General features: G+C 40.1%; 3 protein-coding genes across 3 annotated transcripts; all 3 read left to right on the top strand.

Annotated features, from left to right (window-relative positions):
* Positions 1-317: 317 nt before the first annotated feature.
* On the top strand, positions 318-1,483 carry LOC102715694 (protein ELF4-LIKE 4-like). Its single transcript, XM_040527744.1, has 2 exons — positions 318-415; positions 546-1,483. Exon 2 carries the CDS (start codon positions 564-566, stop codon positions 990-992), a length of 429 nt encoding a protein of 142 aa, XP_040383678.1. The 5' UTR covers positions 318-415; positions 546-563; the 3' UTR covers positions 993-1,483.
* A 2,597-nt stretch (positions 1,484-4,080) lies between these two features.
* LOC102705746 lies at positions 4,081-8,389 on the top strand. Its single transcript, XM_040527487.1, has 7 exons — positions 4,081-4,570; positions 5,332-5,472; positions 5,578-5,943; positions 6,318-6,560; positions 6,794-6,886; positions 7,329-7,529; positions 7,843-8,389. Exons 1-7 carry the CDS (start codon positions 4,181-4,183, stop codon positions 8,053-8,055), a joined length of 1,647 nt encoding a protein of 548 aa, XP_040383421.1. The 5' UTR covers positions 4,081-4,180; the 3' UTR covers positions 8,056-8,389.
* A 3,270-nt stretch (positions 8,390-11,659) lies between these two features.
* On the top strand, positions 11,660-15,105 carry LOC102706035 (protein EDS1L-like). Its single transcript, XM_006660537.2, has 3 exons — positions 11,660-12,161; positions 13,064-13,831; positions 14,188-15,105. Exons 1-3 carry the CDS (start codon positions 11,745-11,747, stop codon positions 14,905-14,907), a joined length of 1,905 nt encoding a protein of 634 aa, XP_006660600.2. The 5' UTR covers positions 11,660-11,744; the 3' UTR covers positions 14,908-15,105.
* The last annotated feature ends 4,488 nt before the right edge of the window (positions 15,106-19,593 follow it).

The following is a 19,593-nucleotide window of genomic DNA, read 5'->3' on the forward strand; positions in this document are numbered from 1 at the left end:
CAAAAAGACCCGAAATCCTTTGGTTTTCGTCCGGAAGGAACGGACCTTCTATTGTCTATTCGAGCGATCACAATTGACGAGTGAAAAAGAAAATCTAAAACAGTGACAAAAAAATCAGCGCTTTCCTCGGGGAAAAAAAAAAAGAAAGAGAGAGAGCCCACACACGCCACGCCGACGAAAGGATCTCGAGACCGCGCTCACGGCAGCCGCACCCGCCGTCTCCATCCTTCTCCTCCGCCCCTGCCCTAACCCCCGCACGATCTCCTCTCCCCCCCAAATCTCTCCCCCTCTCTCTCTCTGCCTCTTTCTCTCTCTACTTCTCCATCAAAATCTCTCTCTCCCCCCCCTCTCTCTCTCACCTCCCGTACAGACGCAGCAGCAGCGGCAGCCGCAGATCTTTGGCCCCTCCTCCGAGGTACATTCCGTCTCCCCCGCGTGGGGGATATTCTTCTTTGATTTGGCGATGTGTGGGACGGACGGGTCCAGCAATCTGTCCACGCGGAATCGCTGTTCTGAATTCGAATTTCTTTCTTTGGAGGGCGCAGGCGCGAGCGATCCGTGGGATGGAGGAGGACAGCGTCGTCAGCAACGGCGGCGGCGGCGGCGGGGAGGAGGAGGAGGTGGCGGCGGCGAACGGCGGCGGGGTAGGGGGGACGGCGAGGGGAGGAGGGGGAGGGGGGAAGGTGGTGCAGGTGCTGCAGCGGAGCTTCGGCGAGGTGCAGGGGATCCTGGAGCAGAACCGCGTGCTGATCCAGGAGATCAGCCAGAACCACGAGGCCCGCGACGCCGACGGCCTCACCCGCAACGTCGCCCTCATCCGGGAGCTCAACACCAACATCGCCCGCGTCGTCGACCTCTACGCCAACCTCTCCGGCTCCTTCTCCCGCTCCGTCACCGCCGCCGCCGCCAGCGCCAACAACAGCACCTCCCCCTCGTCCGCCGCCGCTGCCGCCGCCGCCAAGGCGAGCAAGCGGCCCCGCGCCACCGAGTAAACCCAACAACAACGCCATCTGCTCCGGCCATTCGTTTCATCCCCTTCTCTTCTTCCTCCTCTTCTTCTTTTTTTTCTAGATTTTTAGATTTACTGAGCAGCAGCAGGAGTAGTAGATTCTGAATCCTGCGAAACCTTTTTTTCCCCTCTTTTTTTCTCCTTTTTTTTCCTCTCTCGATGTACTACTAATTCAGGGTTTCATCATGCATTCAGCGCTGAGATGGACATGGACAAAACAGTAAACACCCTTGTCAGAGATCAAGGAAATTTGCAGACTGCCAGCGCTCCTCTCTCTCTTGTAGGGAATTGTTCGACCGTGTCATATTTTCCCATGGGAAATGCTAGATGTTTTTTTTTAAAAAAATCGTTTTTAGCAGTATATTAATTTTATCTGGAATTTACAGAAAACAAAACAGTACTATATTGTAATGACAGCTGATTCGACCAGAGCTTAGAACTGTTTATTCTAGCTTGGGCTCTTTTGGTTAATGAAAATAACGAAAAATGAAAGATTATACAGTTATTTAATAGTGCAAATTATAAAATTAACTAATATAAAATAAAAAAATATAAAGATGAGACGACGAACTTTAATATAAGTTCTTTAAAAAAATATATAATGTTTGACGGTTCGGGAAACCATGCGTAAAAAGAACTAATAATCTGGCACCCAGAACTCCATTTGTTTTGACAAAACAACACACAGATGCTTAACTTACGCATGTATACATCCACCGATCTATGATCCACGCACCAAATTTATTGTGTTAAAAAGAGCATCCCAACAGCTCATCTCTCTCATTATTTATTTTTGGATGTCATCCATATTAGGAGAGAAACTCTATATTTAGATGTTCTCTTCAATTCTCTAAATAGATATAGAGGATGCCATATATAGATGATCTGCTAGAGTACAAAGGGATATGAAGGATGAAAATGTTTTAGATAATCATCCAAATAAATATATGGATGACCAAATTTAGATTAGCTATTGGGGATGTTCTTAGGGGATATGTCGCATGTATATATATCCCAAGTTAGGAAATATGGATGGGTATGTTCCACTGTCACCATAAAAAACTATTTATCTGAGCTAGTCCACGTTTATTTTGGTACTTTAATTGTATATAAATGAAAACAAAAAATATAAGAGGTCTTATTTGAAACGATCGTATTGCATTGGTAGCCTATTAAAATGAGGTAAAAGGATATGATTGGTTTGATACTTTGATGCATTACCGAGCTTTTTATATCATCTCAAATGAAAAAACTTTCTTAAAATATATATATATTTTTTGCATGGAGGGCTATACAGGTCAATCTTTGGTTTGTTACTTAACCAAAACGCTAAATTTTGGTATGGCTAAAATTAGTAACAAACAAAACAACCCTCAAGTCTTAACATTAACCTCCTACATTGCTAGTGTTGATGCTCATGCCTTGGAAATCATGGTGGCCAATCTTCTTCACTGTTTCCATGTGTCTGTGCTCTTCCTTTCCATCCTTCTCCCTTCCTCTTCCAAGTTCATACCTCCCTAGATCTATTGGTAGCCATGAAGGCTGCCAAGAGGAAGGGGGAGAACATGAACAGGCCCAATAAGTGTGGCAGTCAAAGAAAAAGATGAGTAAGGGGAGACAACAGCGAAGGCGAGTCACTGAAATGTCATATGATCACCCTCTTTAAGTTTGGTAGGTTACACCTCATATTCGTTCTAAAAAACTCTCATATTCATATTTTTTTAAGAATTCAACCGAACGGTTAAGGTTCGGTTGAGATACATTAAAAATAGAGTAGAGTGGATTTGAGCATTTTAAAAAGTAAATTAAAGGGGTAGGACAAATTTAGAGTTTACTCCATATTTAAGAACTTAAATTGTTAGAGCCTACTAAACATGCCCTATGAAAGGCATAGGGGGCACTCAAACCAACTAGAGGATGAAAAAAAAAGACTCCAAGGAAGGCAATTTTAACGAGAAGCATAATTAGGGGCTAGTACCTGGAAATACAAGAATTTTACGTGCTTTTACTTCTTCACGTTTGGCTATTACAAGCAGCCAACCAAGTTTATCAATTTTAAGATTTGTCCATCCTGAAAGATTCTTTTAACTTTCATAGTTATTTAATAATATATACGTTGACACTAATTTTTAAGTTAAAATCTATTTTAAAAATAACACAATAAAATTATATACTATATAATAAAACATATGTAAGAACAAAACATCTAGTAAAGACAATAATAAAAGCAAAACTACAAAATAAAATAGACCCGGCCACCCGATAAATCCCAAAGCACCCAAACCCATGTCCTGGTCGACTTGGTGGTTGTACCGTGTGTTCTTTTGCACTTCTTTATTCTCATGTTTTTAACAGTGAAATAATACAATACATTTTTCGTAAAAGAATTATGTATAAGTTTTATCATCTCATAATTTTTAATGTTTAATACTCCCGCTGTTTCATAACATAAGATGTTTGACTTTTTTGTTTATAATATTTGATCATTTGTCTTATTTAAAAAATTATGAAAATACCATTTATTTTGTTTATGACTTACTTTATTATAAAAAACATTAAGCAATACTTTTTATTTTTTGTAGTTATACTAAATTTTTAAATAAGATAAATGGTTAAAAGTCAAACATGTTAGATATGTAATGGATGTAAAGGATGTAGTAGTTATTCCCATCGTTTCGCAGTTGTAAAAATGCTTATAAGCCAAAATTTAAATTTTGGAGCTTAATTTTGCACTTGATTTTGGGGTTTTTTCATCGTGGTTTCTTTTACCCATTTCACTTTTGAGTCACTATAAACACGTATATAAAAGTTTTACCTACAAATTATTTTTGATTTGTAAAAACACGCTTTCGCTTATTCAAACGAAAAGCGAAACGAGGGGATCCATAATCTTCTGCTGTATCTTTTTTCTACTAAAAAAACACAACCGCAGTGGGACCCGGAAGCCACAAAGATTCGGATCCTCCAAAAAGAAATCCAACCCGAAATCCTCGCGAACTGCTCAACAGCTTCCGACAACCTCCAAACCCGCCTTGAAAGCTCTCGCCGTGGACGCGGCCCAACGACTCCACGCCACCCCACCTTCCCCCACCGAGCACGCCTCCTCCTCGCATCGGAAGGCGGGGAGAGAGAGAGGGAGAGGTCGCTGGTCGTCGGCGACAGACCGCCGCGATGGCCGCCGCGCCGTGGAGGCGGCGGCCGGACCACCACCGCGGGCGCGGGGCGGCCCTCCTCGTCGTCGTTGTCCTCCTCCTCTCGCTGGCCGCGGGGGTGCCGCGGGGCGCGGCGGCGGCGGGGTTGGGAGGGCTGATGATGAGCGTGCCGATCAGCCCCGGGGACGTGCTCCCGATCCTGCCGCGGCAGGTGTCGTGGCCCGTGATGAACACGCTCCACAGCGCCGTCGACCTGCTGCCCTCCTTCGTCGCCGCCGTGGCGCCCGGGGCGGCCCCCTCCGCCGCGGCATGGAGCGGCTCCTGCTTCGCCGAGAACGAGGCCGCGCTCGAGCTCACCGGCGGGGATCGCAACGGGACCGAGCTGGGCGGCGGCGTGCTCCGCCTCAAGGTTACACCCCCCCCCCCCCCCCCCCCCCCCCCCCCCCCCCGCTCTTCTCTTCCCTCAGGATTGAAATCGTGTCGCGCGGGCGGTTTTCGCCGGATGTGGTGGAATTAGGCGGGATTGCCTGGGCGTGTGGTTGCAACTTGGCTCAGTGTAGACGTGGGGAGTGCTGGGACCTATTGACGAATTGGGGGGTATCTGCGATCACGGATGCTTCAGCCTTAATTAGGCAGAATTGCTAATAGAGTAATAGCTTTTCATGTATCGTTGCAGCAGCTTGGTTATCATGAGTGGAAGTGTGGAACCCATTGGTGTTATAACTCCTGTACTTTCTTATGGTGCTTCTATGTCTAGAATCTAGATGGGAATGCTTGATTGCTAGTGTGATAAGGAAGTATTGGAACACACAATTTTGTTCTGATATTTCTGTTTATTTCTCTTTTGTTTGTTGGGGACAAAAAGGTATAAGCTTTTGAATGATATTCTCATTGTAGTTTCGTTGATGTAAATTATGAATTTTGCTGTATACAACTGTAATATCAACTTCGGTAGAATGTGTAACAATGGTTGTACGTGTTAGTTGATTCATAGACAAAGGTGGAATTGTAATATCACGGTTACTTCTAATGATTTTTGCAAAAGTTATGATCTTTTCTGGTCTATGCAAAGTGTATATCAAATTTTCAATAGTGGCACTTGGCGGTTTTTTATGATTAGAGTTATCTTGAGTTTTGCCCTAACAAATCTAGTTTTCTCTTGTTATGCAGACTGCGTCAGCTCAGAGTTGGACATGCATGGATCTCTATGTGTTTGCAACACCATATAGGATAACATGGGATTACTATTTTGCGGCTCGGGAACACACATTGGAAATTAAATCATGGGAAGAAGAAGCAGAACTGGAATATGTGCGTTCTATTCCTTGAGTTTCTTTTTCCCCCGTTTTTACCATGCATTGTCTCATCAAATTAATATTTAATCTTAACGGTCCAATATTTCATGTTAATGGTCAGGTGAAGCAACATGGCATCTCTGTTTTTCTCATGCCATCAGGGATGCTTGGAACTTTGTTATCACTGATTGATGTCCTACCTTTGTTTTCAAATACTCGTTGGGGTCAGCATTCTAACTTGGCCTTTTTGGAGAAGCATATGGGAGCTTCATTTGAGAAACGTTCCCAGCCTTGGGTTACTAATATTAGGAAGGAGGAGATACATTCTGGTGATTTTTTGGCTCTTTCAAAGATACGAGGACGCTGGGGTGCATTTGAGACACTAGAGAAATGGGTGACTGGTGCATTTGCCGGGCACACTGCAGTTTGCTTGAAAGATGAGAAGGGTGAAGTCTGGGTTGCAGAATCAGGCTTTGAAAATGAAAAGGTATTTGATAGTTTTCTGAACTGTTAGGCATCTTGAAAGTTTGCATGATATTGTCTCCATTTGATATATGTTAACACTGAATATTGTCAGGTCATATTGCTTTCCCCTTCTTTTTTGGTATTCTCTTTCTTAATACCATGTTCAGCAATCACCAAACATACTTCTTCTGCTTTGCAATTAATATCATTTCCTCTTTAAAATCATCCCTTTGGTATAAATATGTGTTGGGCCTGTGGCCAACTAAAGGTTTGAACTTATTATCTGGGAAATACATTTTAGTAGTCAATCTGCAGTTGGTGGGTAAAGTTCATTTACTCCTGTGCATACATTAGCACTTGTGTATTTTTCTTGATGGTACTCTGTTACAATAATAGGGGGAAGAAATTATTGCTATAGTTCCTTGGGATGAATGGTGGGCAATGGCACTGAAGGACGAATCAAATCCTCAGATAGCCCTTCTACCACTACACCCTGATGTAAGGGCCAGATTCAATGAAAGCGCAGCATGGGACTATGCCCGAAGCATGGTTGGAAAGCCTTATGGCTATCATAACATGATATTTAGCTGGATTGATACAATTGGAGACAATTATCCTCCTCCTCTTGATGCAAACCTGGTAATTCTCTTTGGTCTAGATACCATCTTTTGTCTTTGATATTCAGTTTCATACTTATGCATATTTTATCTTGAAATTTTTTAATTGTGCTCTAACGCACTCAAAGTTCTCACTTAACTATATAGGGGTAGTTAAGTGATGGAGCATCTTGATGCACCCATAATTATTCAATATAAATCTAGGTAAAAAGGTCCTTCTGTACATTGCTAAATTTCATCGTATGTTGTTTTCAGGTGATGGCTGTTATGTCAATGTGGACCAGGTTACAACCTCTTTATGCTGCAAACATGTGGAATGAAGCCCTTAACAAACGACTTGGGACTGAGGTTTGTAAAGAACTTCGTGGAGTGTAATTGTATTAGCTTTATGAAAGCCAACAAACAGTTATTTTCTGAAAAAAATTCTTTACCATCTTTTGGGTTCTGATATCACAGTGAAAGTTACACGGTTAATTATCTGTTAATGCCATGGTTTTGCTGTTTTTTATACACTCCAGTTCAGTTCTGGTTGTACATACTTGCATACAGCTATTGCGCTAGCCTTCAAATTCATATGTAATAATGGCCTGGCCTATTGTTTCTGACCTTGTCTGATGTTTGCCTAGTCTTAGGAAAATTTGAAATAAATTGGCTTGACTTTTTCTCAAACAAAGCTTGTGTAAGATGCATAAACAATGGTTTATTCAGTTTGTCCTGCTGCAGTTTGTTTTTCGTAGCTATATTCAGCTATCAATTTCATGTGCTCTATATTTTCTATATATGGATATAGGGTTTGGACCTTCACGGCATCATTGTTGAGACTGAAAGACGTGGCATGTCCTTTGATCAGTTGCTCACCATCCCTGAGCAAGATGAATGGGTTTACAGTGATGGTAAATCTACCACATGTGTTGCCTTTATTCTTGCAATGTACAAGGAGGCTGGAATATTTGCACCTTTTGCAGAGTCAATTCAGGTGACCGAGTTCACTGTAAGTATCCAAGTGATGCTACTTGTCCAAGTTGCAAGAAAACACTGCTTTCTTCCAGTTCCATAACAGACAAACTACTTTTCTGAAAATCTATAATAATATTGTTCAAATCCTGTAATTCCCTCTAGATTCTACTGAGTTAATAACACACCACATAACTATATTTTCTGTAATTCTAGACCAGCCTCAGGAGTAAAAACTAGGTCCAGAAGTTTCGTGCTTGCATGCTTTTCCTTGCCATGATTCTTCGGGTTGATTGATGTCAAGGTTCTGTAATTCCCTACACCAATCTGACTGTCTACTTTTGCCTCAGATACGTGACGCTTATATGCTCAAGATTTTCGAAGACAACCAGGCCAGACTCCCAAGCTGGTGCAATACAGAAGCTGACAAGCTCCCCTTCTGCCAGATCCTGGGGGAGTACAGGATGGAGCTGCCAGAGTACAACACGATAGAGCCTTATGCCAAAATGAACGAGAACTGCCCGTCTTTACCACCAACATACAAGAGACCAGCCCGTTGCTGACAGTGCGCTCCCACACTGGAAGTAGGATGTTGTTTGAAATTATCATGTAAGTAAATATAATGTATATAGATGTTTGATAGATTGCAGTTTTCACACGGTAAGCAAGGTGTTGTCCCCTCAATCTGCTTCTGCTTGTTACAGAGCTGTTCTGGGCTTAGGCATCCAATATGAAGGAGATGCCTGGCTAAGAAATTGCTCGCAGCACAGAACTTTGAAACGATATCTTCTGAAAAATTAGCTGCTGATAAGTTTTCGGCTTGAGGAACCAAACCGATCCTAGAATAATTCCAGTGGAATACATGCATAAATGCACTTATCAATTTCCTGCTGGTCATGTGCTTTTGATGAATTTGGTTGGTATCGGCTCGTACTATGTGATGCTGCCTTTGTTCTCTAATGCTATATGGTATCAGTTGGCAGGTAGTAGTACTGTGGTCCCGTTCTAAGCTACTCTCTCGATATCTAAGCACGTTTGTCAAACTGGTATGTTTTGTAAAAAGAATTTTATACGGAATATTTCTAAAATCAAATAATTTTTTTGTCAATTTTTTGGTATTTAATTCTTAATTAACTAAATTTTAATCATCATATTTCTTATTTTTAGTGAGGCATATGCTCAAAATAACGTGGCCTACTTAAGAGGGGGTGATTGATTGTATTTTTTAAGGATATATGCAAACAAAAAGTAATTTGTGAATTAAAATTTTATATACGTATTCTTAATGACTTAAAAGGCAATGCTAAAAAATAAACTTCGGTGAAAACCTACCATCAATTCTAAATCAACTCTAAATTTAAGATGTAAAATTTAAATTTTGACCTATAAGCATAAGAATGAAAAATGAAAAAGATGGTTGTGAAAGTGTGATGGAGACTTTTGAAGAACTTATTAAATTGAAGCTGCAGGTACTGACCATTCGTCACGAACATTATCGTTATAACCTGCTGGTGCACATGGTCTATAACAAATGATTGGATCTTCATATCAATTTGACCATTTAACAAAAAATGGAAAGAAAATTTTATTCAAATTGCCAATCATCTTTTTACTTATGCTTATACTTATAAGCCAAAAATTAAAAAATTAATTTTAAATTTAGAGTTGCTTTTAGGGGTTTCTTTATCGTAGTTTATTTTTAGGCTTTGCTTTTATATTACTAAGAATATGTATATAAAAGTTATATGTATAAATTATTTTTTATTTGTAAATACGCCATAACCTCCTAAAGTTATATGGAGCAGAATATTGTTCAAACCTCGAAATGATAACATGACAAGTACTCCCCTCCACGTTCTTTTCCTCCTCTTATAGATTATTAAGATTACATATTATCGCAGGTATATTTTATAAGCTTCTAGACATGGTAATATGTGCAAAAACATTATTAAGTTTCTTAGTGCAATTTATAACAATTAACTTATTTATACACTTAAAAATATTATCACAAAAGTTTAGATAATCTATCATCTACTAGTATATAATCAAACGAAAATAACCGAACCGTAACATGCTTTGTCGTGCATTTGTCCTCCAATTAATTGCAAATAAAAAGCTTCTTAAGGATAAACATGGGTTGGCCCACGACTAAGGTCTACTTTAACTAAGTTCAATAAGTTGAATTAGAGTCGATTTTGAATCATTCGTGAGCTGATTCACGACCATCCCCACCTCTTCTCAAAATATACCCCCATTTAAGAGTCAAATTATTTCAAAATACAACCACTTCTCTACGTGACCTCCCATCTTATCTAATTACAAGCCTTCTCTATTTAATATTTTCCACTTTTTTCTTGTCTTACCATTTAAGACTATTTCTCGCTCTAGCTTTGGTCCTTTAAAAACTAGCATAAAAATGCCCACACTTTACCGCTCCAACCACATATAGCTATATCCGCTCCATCTCAGTGAGTTAGGGGTTATTTGATTATCAACTATACTTTCACCATGTATCAATAAAAAAGGCTACACTTGTCCAATGTAAATTTATCAAATAATTAGCCACACTATAGCAAGTCTAAGTAAATGCTATCATATATATTTTTTATTTTAGTAACTGACATATGAAATCTAGTTAAAGAGAACCAATCACAGCCAAACAATTACACTTAGCAAACTTATCTAACCATAGATATAACAAGCCACCATAAAGTATGGCTGATAAGAGAATTCATAGCAAGTACTCCATTTCATCATCATCTTGAAAATAAAGTATACGAGAGAAAAAATAATAGTACAACCGACACGTCATTCTATCCTCTAAACAATGAGTATCATCCATATTAGAAAAAGATAATCTATATTTGGATGTCCTCTCTCCTTACTCCATGTATCAACAACAAGAGAAAAGAAGGATAACAACTTAAAGAGGAGGATATTGTTGTTATTGCAAAAAAAATTAATAAAATATATATAGAGGACGTAATATGGATGTTATGTTGAAATGATAACTAATATAAAATTAACATATTTTAGATAATTATCTAAATAGCAATATGGATGATCAAATTTAAATGAACTATTTCCTCCGCTCCATGTTATAAAACTTTCTGAATTTAACTAGATTTATATGTGCGTTAATGAATCTAGACACATATAAAAATATATAAAAATATAACAGATAACTTTACACAAATTAAAAAATAATAATAATATGAAACAGAGTGAACTAAGAATGCTTTACCAAAAGTCCCCTTAGTATCGCTAAGAGCATCCTCAATGTATATTATCTAAGTAGGTAATAAGAGTGAAGCCTACAATACCAGGTAGGCAGTAGTAGTTATTTTGTTTCTCATAATGTATAGGTATTAAGATGGACCCATGTATAAAGCAATGACTAGTGAAGAAGAGAGAGTGGATGAGAGAGGGTGGACTTTTAATATTTCTTTAATGCTTGAGAGGGTGGACTTTTAATATTTATTTAATGCTTGTTAGCTGGTAGTAGTGCTATTACCAAATCATATTACTACATCTTCTACTATCTTTCTCCACAATATTGAAGTGGATAACCAGACCCCTTACTACCCAGTAATACCTTCGTTTCATAATGTAAGATGTTTGACTTTTTTAGTTACAACGTTTGACCATTCATCTTATTCAAAAATTTAGCACAAATATAAGAAATGACAAGTCATGCTTAAAAGTTTTTCTTATAATAAAGTAAATCACAAACAAAATAAATGATATTTTTATAATTTTTTTAAATAAGATAAATACTACCTCCGTCCCATAATAATCTCATTTTTCGTTTTTCCGTGTCCAACGTTTGACCATTCGTCTTATATGAAATTTTTTTGCGATTAATATTTTTATTATTACTAGATGATAAAATATAAATAGTACTTTATACCTGACTAATTTTTTAAAGTTTTTTTTATAAATTTTTTAAATAAAATGAATGGTCAAAGGTTGGACACGGAAAAATAAAAAATGAAGTTATTAGGAAATAGAGGCGGTAATCCAGCATTACCAGAAAAAAATTAAACATGGAGGGAGTGTAGTTTTTATGGACGTTGTGGATGCCCTAACGCACCAGCGTGGGAGAAAATGTCGCTGTCGCCGTGCCACACACGGCGCATGAACCGCGAAGGCTCCAAGCTACTCCCTTTGTGGCCGACTTTGCTTCGGTCTCGCGAGCTGCACTGCACGAGCCGCCAGCTGCATCCGGGGGGGCGCGACAGTTCACTCGCCGATGCCGGCGGGCTCCCCGCGCCGCGGCGCCGCGGTGGCGGGGACGGCGGCGGCGCTGTCCGACGACGACCGCCTGGTCGTCGCCCACTGCGCCGCGCTCTCCTTCCCACCCGCGGCTCCCTCCTCCTCCTCCTCACCCTCCTCCTCCTCCTCATCGTCCTCCTCCTTCCAGTTCCAGGTGCATCACGCGTCGCACCCCTACCCCTGCGCCGCCTTCGCGTTCCCGCCCTCATGGTCCGCCTCGGCCGGCTGGGCGGCGGCGGCGGCGGGAGGGCGCGCGCCGTTCGGGGACGCGGAGGTCGACCCGGCGCTCTTCCCGTCGCTCCGCAGCGTCGGGAGCGGCGTCCCCGCGCGCGCCAACGCCGCGTTCCTCGCCGCCTTCCGCGGCCTCCTCGACGGCTCCACGCTCCAGTCCGAGGTGACCCCTCACTCCCCCTTGGGTGAAAAGCTTTAGTTTTACTTTTTAAGTGGAATTTGCTTCAATTATTCCTTTTGTATCAATGTTTGGGGCTCTAGCTGCATGTAGATTTTTTTTTAAAAAAAATTCCGTGTGATTTAGTGATCAAGCAGATACTTTTAGTGGCTGCTGTTGGCCTGTTGCTGCAGCTGAGTCAAATTGTAGCGATCCCTTAATTTTATTGGGCTAATTAACCAGGTACAGGTTGTGTATAATACTGCTGCATGAACATTTCTGGATTAGATTGTGCTTAATTCATCCAGTGTGGATGGGAGTGTTTGGAGACCAGTACGGTTCTCTTGAATTGTGGTTAGGCACGATAGAAATGTGGAACCTCCTTTCTATTCTGATCTATATTACTATATATGCCTACTGTCCTAAGGAGTGTTTCTTTTGGTTTCAATGCAGTTTTCTGAAAAAACAACAACTCAAGAACAGTTCTTGTCAATAATCTATTTTGATTTGAGTCAATTAAAACAAGTACAAGACAAGAGCCAATTGTTAGAACAGTTCTGGAGTGCTTGTAGCTACATCCTACATCTTGGCTGTTAATCAGACTAAAAAAGTAGTTTGGTTGTAGTGCCACTTTGTGCTCTATGAAAAGAATCCAAATGATCTACTGGTGTTATTTGACCAAAAGAAAATAAAGTGACCATTTTGAATTCAACAATCAATGGTAATGTAATGCAAAATTATTTCTTCTTTGTTGTAGGCATACAACTTATCTTACTACCACCATCTCAAAACATACTACCTTTGTAGTATCTTTGTATCAAAAGAATGATAACCTTGACTTGGTGTATTATTATTTAAATTTCATTTCACCTGATAGGAAAAAAAGTGATATTTGTTTTGAACTACAGGTATCTAGAGCTGTGGCAGAGGAGAAGCGTATTATATTCACAGGACATTCATCAGGGGGTTCAATAGCTACCCTTTCTGCCATATGGTTTCTTGAGACCTGCACCAGAAGGGGCAGTGTTAATCAAGCACACCCATTTTGTGTAACCTTTGGGGCTCCTCTTGTTGGAGATCATACCTTTAACCATGCTGTTCGAAGGGAGGGCTGGTCACAGTGTATTTTGCATTTTGTCATGCCAGTAGACATCATCCCCCGCATACCACTCACTCCCCTTTCATCAGTCACGGAAGGGATTCAAGCTGTTCTTGATTGGTTATCCCCTCACACTCCAAACTTCTCACCCTCTGGGGTAACACCCACCATAACTCAGTTCTATGAAAATTTATTGAGAAGCACACTTTCTATTGCGAGCTATGAGGCCTGTTCTTTCATGGGATGCACTAGTTCAATCCTAGGAACATTGACTTCCTTCATTGAGCTCTCCCCTTATAGACCCTGTGGGACTTATCTTTTCTTGACAAGCAGTGAACAGCTGGCCGTTGTCACAAATTCAGATGCTGTATTGCAGCTGCTGTTTTACTGCCTTCAGTTGGATCCCCAACAGCAATTGCGTGATGCTGCTGAGAGAAGTTTAAATGCTCACTGGCAGTATGAACCAATTAAGCAAATCATGATGCAAGAGATAGTTTGTGTGGATTACCTGGGACTGGTTTCATCAACCATTCCTGGTAGACAGATGAGTGGCACAGCAGTTGGAGGCCTTGAACTGGTAAGCAACACCCTTACATTTCATCAATAAAAACAACAGGTTGCATTTATAAAGATCTGAATTTCCTTCTGAAATGTTATGCGTAAATGCAATCTTACTATGAAAACCATTAATATTCTTTTAGCATCAGGTGTGTCATTCATCACATAACCAAATTGCATGAGCATGATGTTTTTTCTAGGTTAAATGGCAATGGACACATCAAATTCAAATTTATATAAATGACCACGTTCATGTGATCAGAATCCTCAGCTATCACCATCAATAACACCATAGAAACTGAGTATTGTTTTCCTTTCAACAATAAAACTGAAGTCTGTCTATTGTATATTTTTAAAATGAGTTGTTTGTTGCAGAGCAAGGAAGCTATGCTGAGCCTTTCTGCAGCTGGGCAATGGGAGAAGCAAAGAGAGACAAACCAAGCAAAATTAGATGGTGCAAGCTGCACCAAAATTAGGGAAGTCCTCAAGTCCCTGAATGAGTACAAAAGGACATGTGAGCTCCATGAAGTGAGCTACTATGATTCCTTCAAACTTCAGCGTGAAGTGCACGACTTCAATGCGAACGTTCGGAGGTTGGAACTAGCTGGGCTTTGGGATGAGATAGTTGAAATGTTGCGAAAGCGTGAGCTGCCAGATGGTTTCGAAGGCCGACAAGATTGGGTTAGTCTAGGAACCATGTACCGCCGGTTGGTTGAGCCCTTAGACATTGCAAACTACTACAGGCATTCTAAGAACGAGGACACTGGCTCCTACCTCTCCAAGGGGAGGCCGAGGCGGTACAAGTACACCCAGGAGTGGCACGAGCAGTTGCAGCACATCTCCTTCGGTTCTAGCCTTGAATCTTGCTTTTGGGCTATGGCTGAGGAACTCCAGGCTGAGATTGCCAACGGCAAAACATTCGAGGATGTGAGAGATAGAGTAGCTAAGCTTGAGAGTGATGCTCATGGATGGTTCATGTCTGGAAGTTTAGGGAAGGACGTGTTCCTGAGCTGCTCATCCTTCGTGATATGGTGGAAGACGCTCCCAGAGAAACACAGATCTGCGTCATGCATTGCAAAACTTGTGCCTTGGTAAGAAAGATTTTGTATTACATTGGCTGAATTATCTGTCTTCACAATGATGAGGCAGGTGTTCCTAGTATATTTGCAACTACTGTAACTGTATATCATACGGATGAACTTTGTAAATATGCTGCTACGTATTTTGTATTCCACACAGTAGCAATCAGTTCAGGTTGAACCACTTGTTTCTTGCGTGATTGGTTCATGGCAAGTTAATGGATGCTTTTTATTGGATATTATTGCATCACTAGTTCATGGTGAATGGAATCAGCAAGGCAGCAAATGGGAAGCTTGCCGGATTGCTGGATACTCCTTGGTGGAACCTGTTCGTGGCCATTGCGATTGCCTGGGAGAGTTCAGGCAATTTTTGCGAGCCTGGATTACTGCTGAATGAGTCACGGAAAAAAATTGCATATCCTACAGCTTTGAGCCTGAATGTCTATACCAGCTTGAAACTCTATAACGACGTTACGGATGGTGTTCTCAAGCTGCTTAATGCAAGATTATCACTTTATTTTCCCATAAAAGAGCGGTGCTACTGCGATAATGGTTCATGGACGAAAAGTGGACCTGTTCCAAACACCTGTTCCATGCCGCGGAATTCAAACCACTTGTGGCGACCTCGCTCGTAGCCCCTCCCTCAGCTTCGGCCAATCGCCTGTGCATTTCTTTCTCTATGGTCATCCTTGTATCCTTGTATACTCTATTAATCCTCGTGGGTGTATATATAACATATAGATATTTGTTGTATAAGGCAAATATTCTATTGTAGTTTCTAGAATTTTATCTTTATCTGTAGTATTCTATTGACTCGGTTATATCTAATATTCTCCTCAGTTGTAACATGAGCGAATCGAACAATAATTGTGACTGGATTTGAATCTTGTGTTTCCACTATCTTCTCTTCATTGTTTCACCATCATCAATTGCATCTCTGATGGATAGTTCTCCATTTTGGTGATTGTCCCCTTTTATATCGTCCCTTCCTCTCTGCTCTATTCCCTCTCATAATTATAGCGGGAGTGTCATGGACGATAGTAATGACATGGATGCTTTTGTTCTAGTGTCCATCGAGGTAGCCAACCATGTGGTATTTGTGATCGTTGTAGACATGATAGTTGATGTAACCATATATAGTTGAAGCAAAAGAAAAATTAGAGACAGAGTTGTGATCATAGATAAGGTACCTCATGAATGTCAGATGATGTCCTTGAAAGCGTCTTTGCATATATCAGAGGATACCCCTGGGCCATCTTGCAGATGTCAGAGAACGTTGTTGACGTCAAGTTACCAATTTTTAGTCGAGCTCTGTATGCCGTGTAAGAGATCATCATTGTAGTGATGTGAGTTGATGTAGTATTTGTCCATCATAGATGATGCGGTCAATGCTGTCATCAATGAATCGTCTTGCATATATTCTGTTAGAGAATACAAGATGTATGTTCATCGTTGTGGACAAAGTGACATCATGTTGTTCCCATGATGTAGATGATCACTGGTGTAAAATCATGTTACTTCAATGCATGTTGTTGGCGGACGTGGAGGCTTGATGAAGATATCGGCCGCTTGATGCAGGGATTGCTTGTTAGTTGATCCATGCATGTTTGCTTGTGGGTTGATCGACTTTAACAACATGCACATTGTTATTCATCAGGCTCACCGCTATCGTCACCACTCCTCTCTATTTATGGCATTAGGATTTGGGGGTTTTATAGTGAGAAGAAACTAATCTAATGCTAAATATTGATAAAAATATATTCTAATTTATAAATGATTTAGGGTGGCTAAAAAGAAATTGATCTAACATTAATCTATGGATAATTTATTGTAGCTAATCGATGCGACACTTTAGGGAGATCTATGAAGAAATCACCTCCTCGGGATAGCACGAACAGAAGCTATGGCAATCAAAGATCCAATGACGTTGGTCTAGAGCTCTGATACCATGTGAAAAATATTAAATAGGAAAAAATCCTATGATCTGTTATATATTGCACTAGCTATAGTGTGTGTATATATAGTGTACATAGGAGTTAGATACTTATTGTACAGGGCAAATATTCTATCATATCTCTCTAGTATTTTCTTTATCTTTAGTATTCTATTGGACTTGGTTATCTCTAATAATCTTTGAAAACTTCCAATACTAACACACGTCATGATCTCAAGTCATATGACATCTCTAATTTTTCTAGATACTCTAGCTTCTCAGACAATCCAAATTCTCACTATCGATCTATTGAGAATATGTAATTACAGAATCTAGATAATAAGATAAAGGAAAAAGTCTACTTAGCCCCCTGTGAAATATTGTATTGGCCTACTTACCGCTGAAGCATGAAACCAGATATATATTCTTGATCCATTAAAGTATTCATATGGCTGAAATAAGAGAGAATCTATTGTATACCACTGGCTTTGTTCGAGTTCAATATTTTGCCACCGACTTTGTTCAGTTATATAATATACCATCATCTTTTGCTTAACTTCTACAAATTACCATTGCATCCAGTTAGGCTCCATTAGTACAGTTCATTTTTATGTTAACGACCGAATACCCCTAATACAAAACTTTCAATTTTTTCAAATATTATTAAATTTCATATTGTAAAACATCTAAACTATGGCCAAAAAAGTTAGAATTTGATATTTCAGATTTTTTCTCCAAATTTTGGAAGTTTTCGATCTAGGGTATTTTGGTCATTATAACAAAAACAAATAGTATTAGCGGAGGATGACGGTACGATGACGGTAAATCATAAAAGTTAAGGAAAAGTCAATGCCATATTGTAGAACCGTACAAACTCAGTGGTAAATTGTGGAATTGTTCTAAAGTCAGTGGTACAAAATGTATTTTCTCTTGAAATAACCTCCTATAGTGGTTTTGTAAGTGATTTTGAATCTGTGGACGATAACATGGGCAATGGATCAGTGTGCTAAATATAATTTTAACAATTGTAATGGCTTGAAAAATAAACATATTGATACAAGACCCTATTTATTGGAGCTTATAAGCTGACTTAAAAAAATAGATCTGAACAAATAAGTAGCTTTTTCAATGATTTTTTAAAGATCATATATCACTCTTGCATTGTTTAGCCAAAAGCTACGTTTGAGTAGCTGTTTTTATAGCTTAGTTGGAATAGAGGTACCACCTTAGGGTTAATTTTGAAACTTTAAAGTTACTAGCTTATAAATCATATAAGACAAAAATCACCTTAAAAAGCTTAAACCAATAAGCTTGAGCATAAACAATGATGCCTAAATATTTAATTCTTGGGCTCGCCAAATAGTAAGATGAATGTATTGATTGAGTCAACTTAGAACAAACCAACTTAGGCCACGTTCGGTAGGGAGTGATAAGTTAACTTACTCGGTGCGGAAAACATAGTAATAGATTAGTACATGATTAATTAATTATTAAAAAAATTTAAAATAGATAATATAATTTTTTAAAAACTTTTCTATAGAATTTGTAAAAAATACACCGTTTAACAGTTCGGTAAGCGTGTGGGTGGAAAATGAGGGAGGTTAGTAAGCCTACCACCGGGGGCAAACATGACCTTAGTATGGCTAAAAGTTATCTTATTTTGGGACAGAGGTATTAAAATACAATTATTTATAGGTTGTTTAGCAAGAATTAAGGTTAAAATGAAAAGACTATAATGTCCAATCGATGAGACTGAGAGATTATGTGCAGGATAAAATACAAAAGAACGTGGAATAAACCCTGATTGATTAGATAAATAATATTGTATATAGTGATAAAAACACCTATATTGATATAATATTTAAATATTAAAAATGCTTACGTATTACATATTGGAACATAGTTAGTGTTCTTTGAAAATAAAATATTCATGGGACAAAGAAATAAATCTAAAACATTATTTTTGAACGTATAGAAAGATCTCTCAGGGTGCACACAATGCTCCGACGTGGCAAGAAGCTCTAGCTCACCATGACAGAGCACGGTTGCCAACTCTGTGTAGACCGTGTCCCCGCAGGGATGCAAATCCTGCAGAGGGCACCGGTGTTTTAGCCAAAGCATGGGCGCGAAAGCAACAAAGAAGGAGAGAATGAGAGTCGAGAGAAAGACAGATAGCGGATCTCCCAGCTGCCTGGGATGCGTCCTTCGCCGTAGATCTCCCCATCGCCACGACACACCCTCTGCCGGACTCACCTGACGCAGATCTCCCGCCGCCGCGACGCGTCCTTTGCCGGGACTCGCCCGGCACCGATCTCCCCGTCCGTTGCATATCTCCCCCTCACGGACTCGTCGGACGCCGATCTCCGCTCCTCGGACTTGCCTGATTCCTAGCTCCGCCACCGAGATTCACCCATTACCAGCCTCCGTCTCACGGACTCACCCGTCATTAATCTCCGTCATCTGAATTCACTCGACGCCGAGCTCTACCATCGGACGCACACGTGGAGCTCCTGTTATCGACGGGCGGGAGAGAAGAGAGGTAAGAGAGAACAAAGAGAGGTGAGAGAGGGCGCCGGATACTAAAATAATAAAAACTAAACTTTTGTGGGACTCATATAAAGCAACTCGTACCGTAAAAAGAAATACGTTCATCCTAAGTGATATTTTTTTTCTTTAATGCCACGAGCCTATACATAGTGCATGTCCTCCGACTCTCACCACCTGCAAGTCTGCAACTGGAATAACCGAACCAACCAACCGAAGCCGAAT

This window comes from Oryza brachyantha, chromosome 9 (assembly GCF_000231095.2).
Source record: "Oryza brachyantha chromosome 9, ObraRS2, whole genome shotgun sequence".
NCBI lineage: Eukaryota > Viridiplantae > Streptophyta > Magnoliopsida > Poales > Poaceae > Oryza > Oryza brachyantha.

Bases quoted from the DNA above. Each gene is read 5' to 3' on its own strand.
- LOC102715694 (XM_040527744.1), top strand. From the start codon at position 564: ATGGAGGAGGACAGCGTCGTCAGCAACGGCGGCGGCGGCGGCGGGGAG.
- LOC102705746 (XM_040527487.1), top strand. From the start codon at position 4,181: ATGGCCGCCGCGCCGTGGAGGCGGCGGCCGGACCACCACCGCGGGCGC. The intron at 5,473-5,577 runs GTGCGTTCTATT...GTTAATGGTCAG, and splicing joins AAGAAGCAGAACTGGAATAT to GTGAAGCAACATGGCATCTC. The intron at 6,887-7,328 runs GTTTGTAAAGAA...ATATGGATATAG, and splicing joins ACAAACGACTTGGGACTGAG to GGTTTGGACCTTCACGGCAT.
- LOC102706035 (XM_006660537.2), top strand. From the start codon at position 11,745: ATGCCGGCGGGCTCCCCGCGCCGCGGCGCCGCGGTGGCGGGGACGGCG. The intron at 12,162-13,063 runs GTGACCCCTCAC...TTTGAACTACAG, and splicing joins GCTCCACGCTCCAGTCCGAG to GTATCTAGAGCTGTGGCAGA. The intron at 13,832-14,187 runs GTAAGCAACACC...TGTTTGTTGCAG, and splicing joins CAGTTGGAGGCCTTGAACTG to AGCAAGGAAGCTATGCTGAG.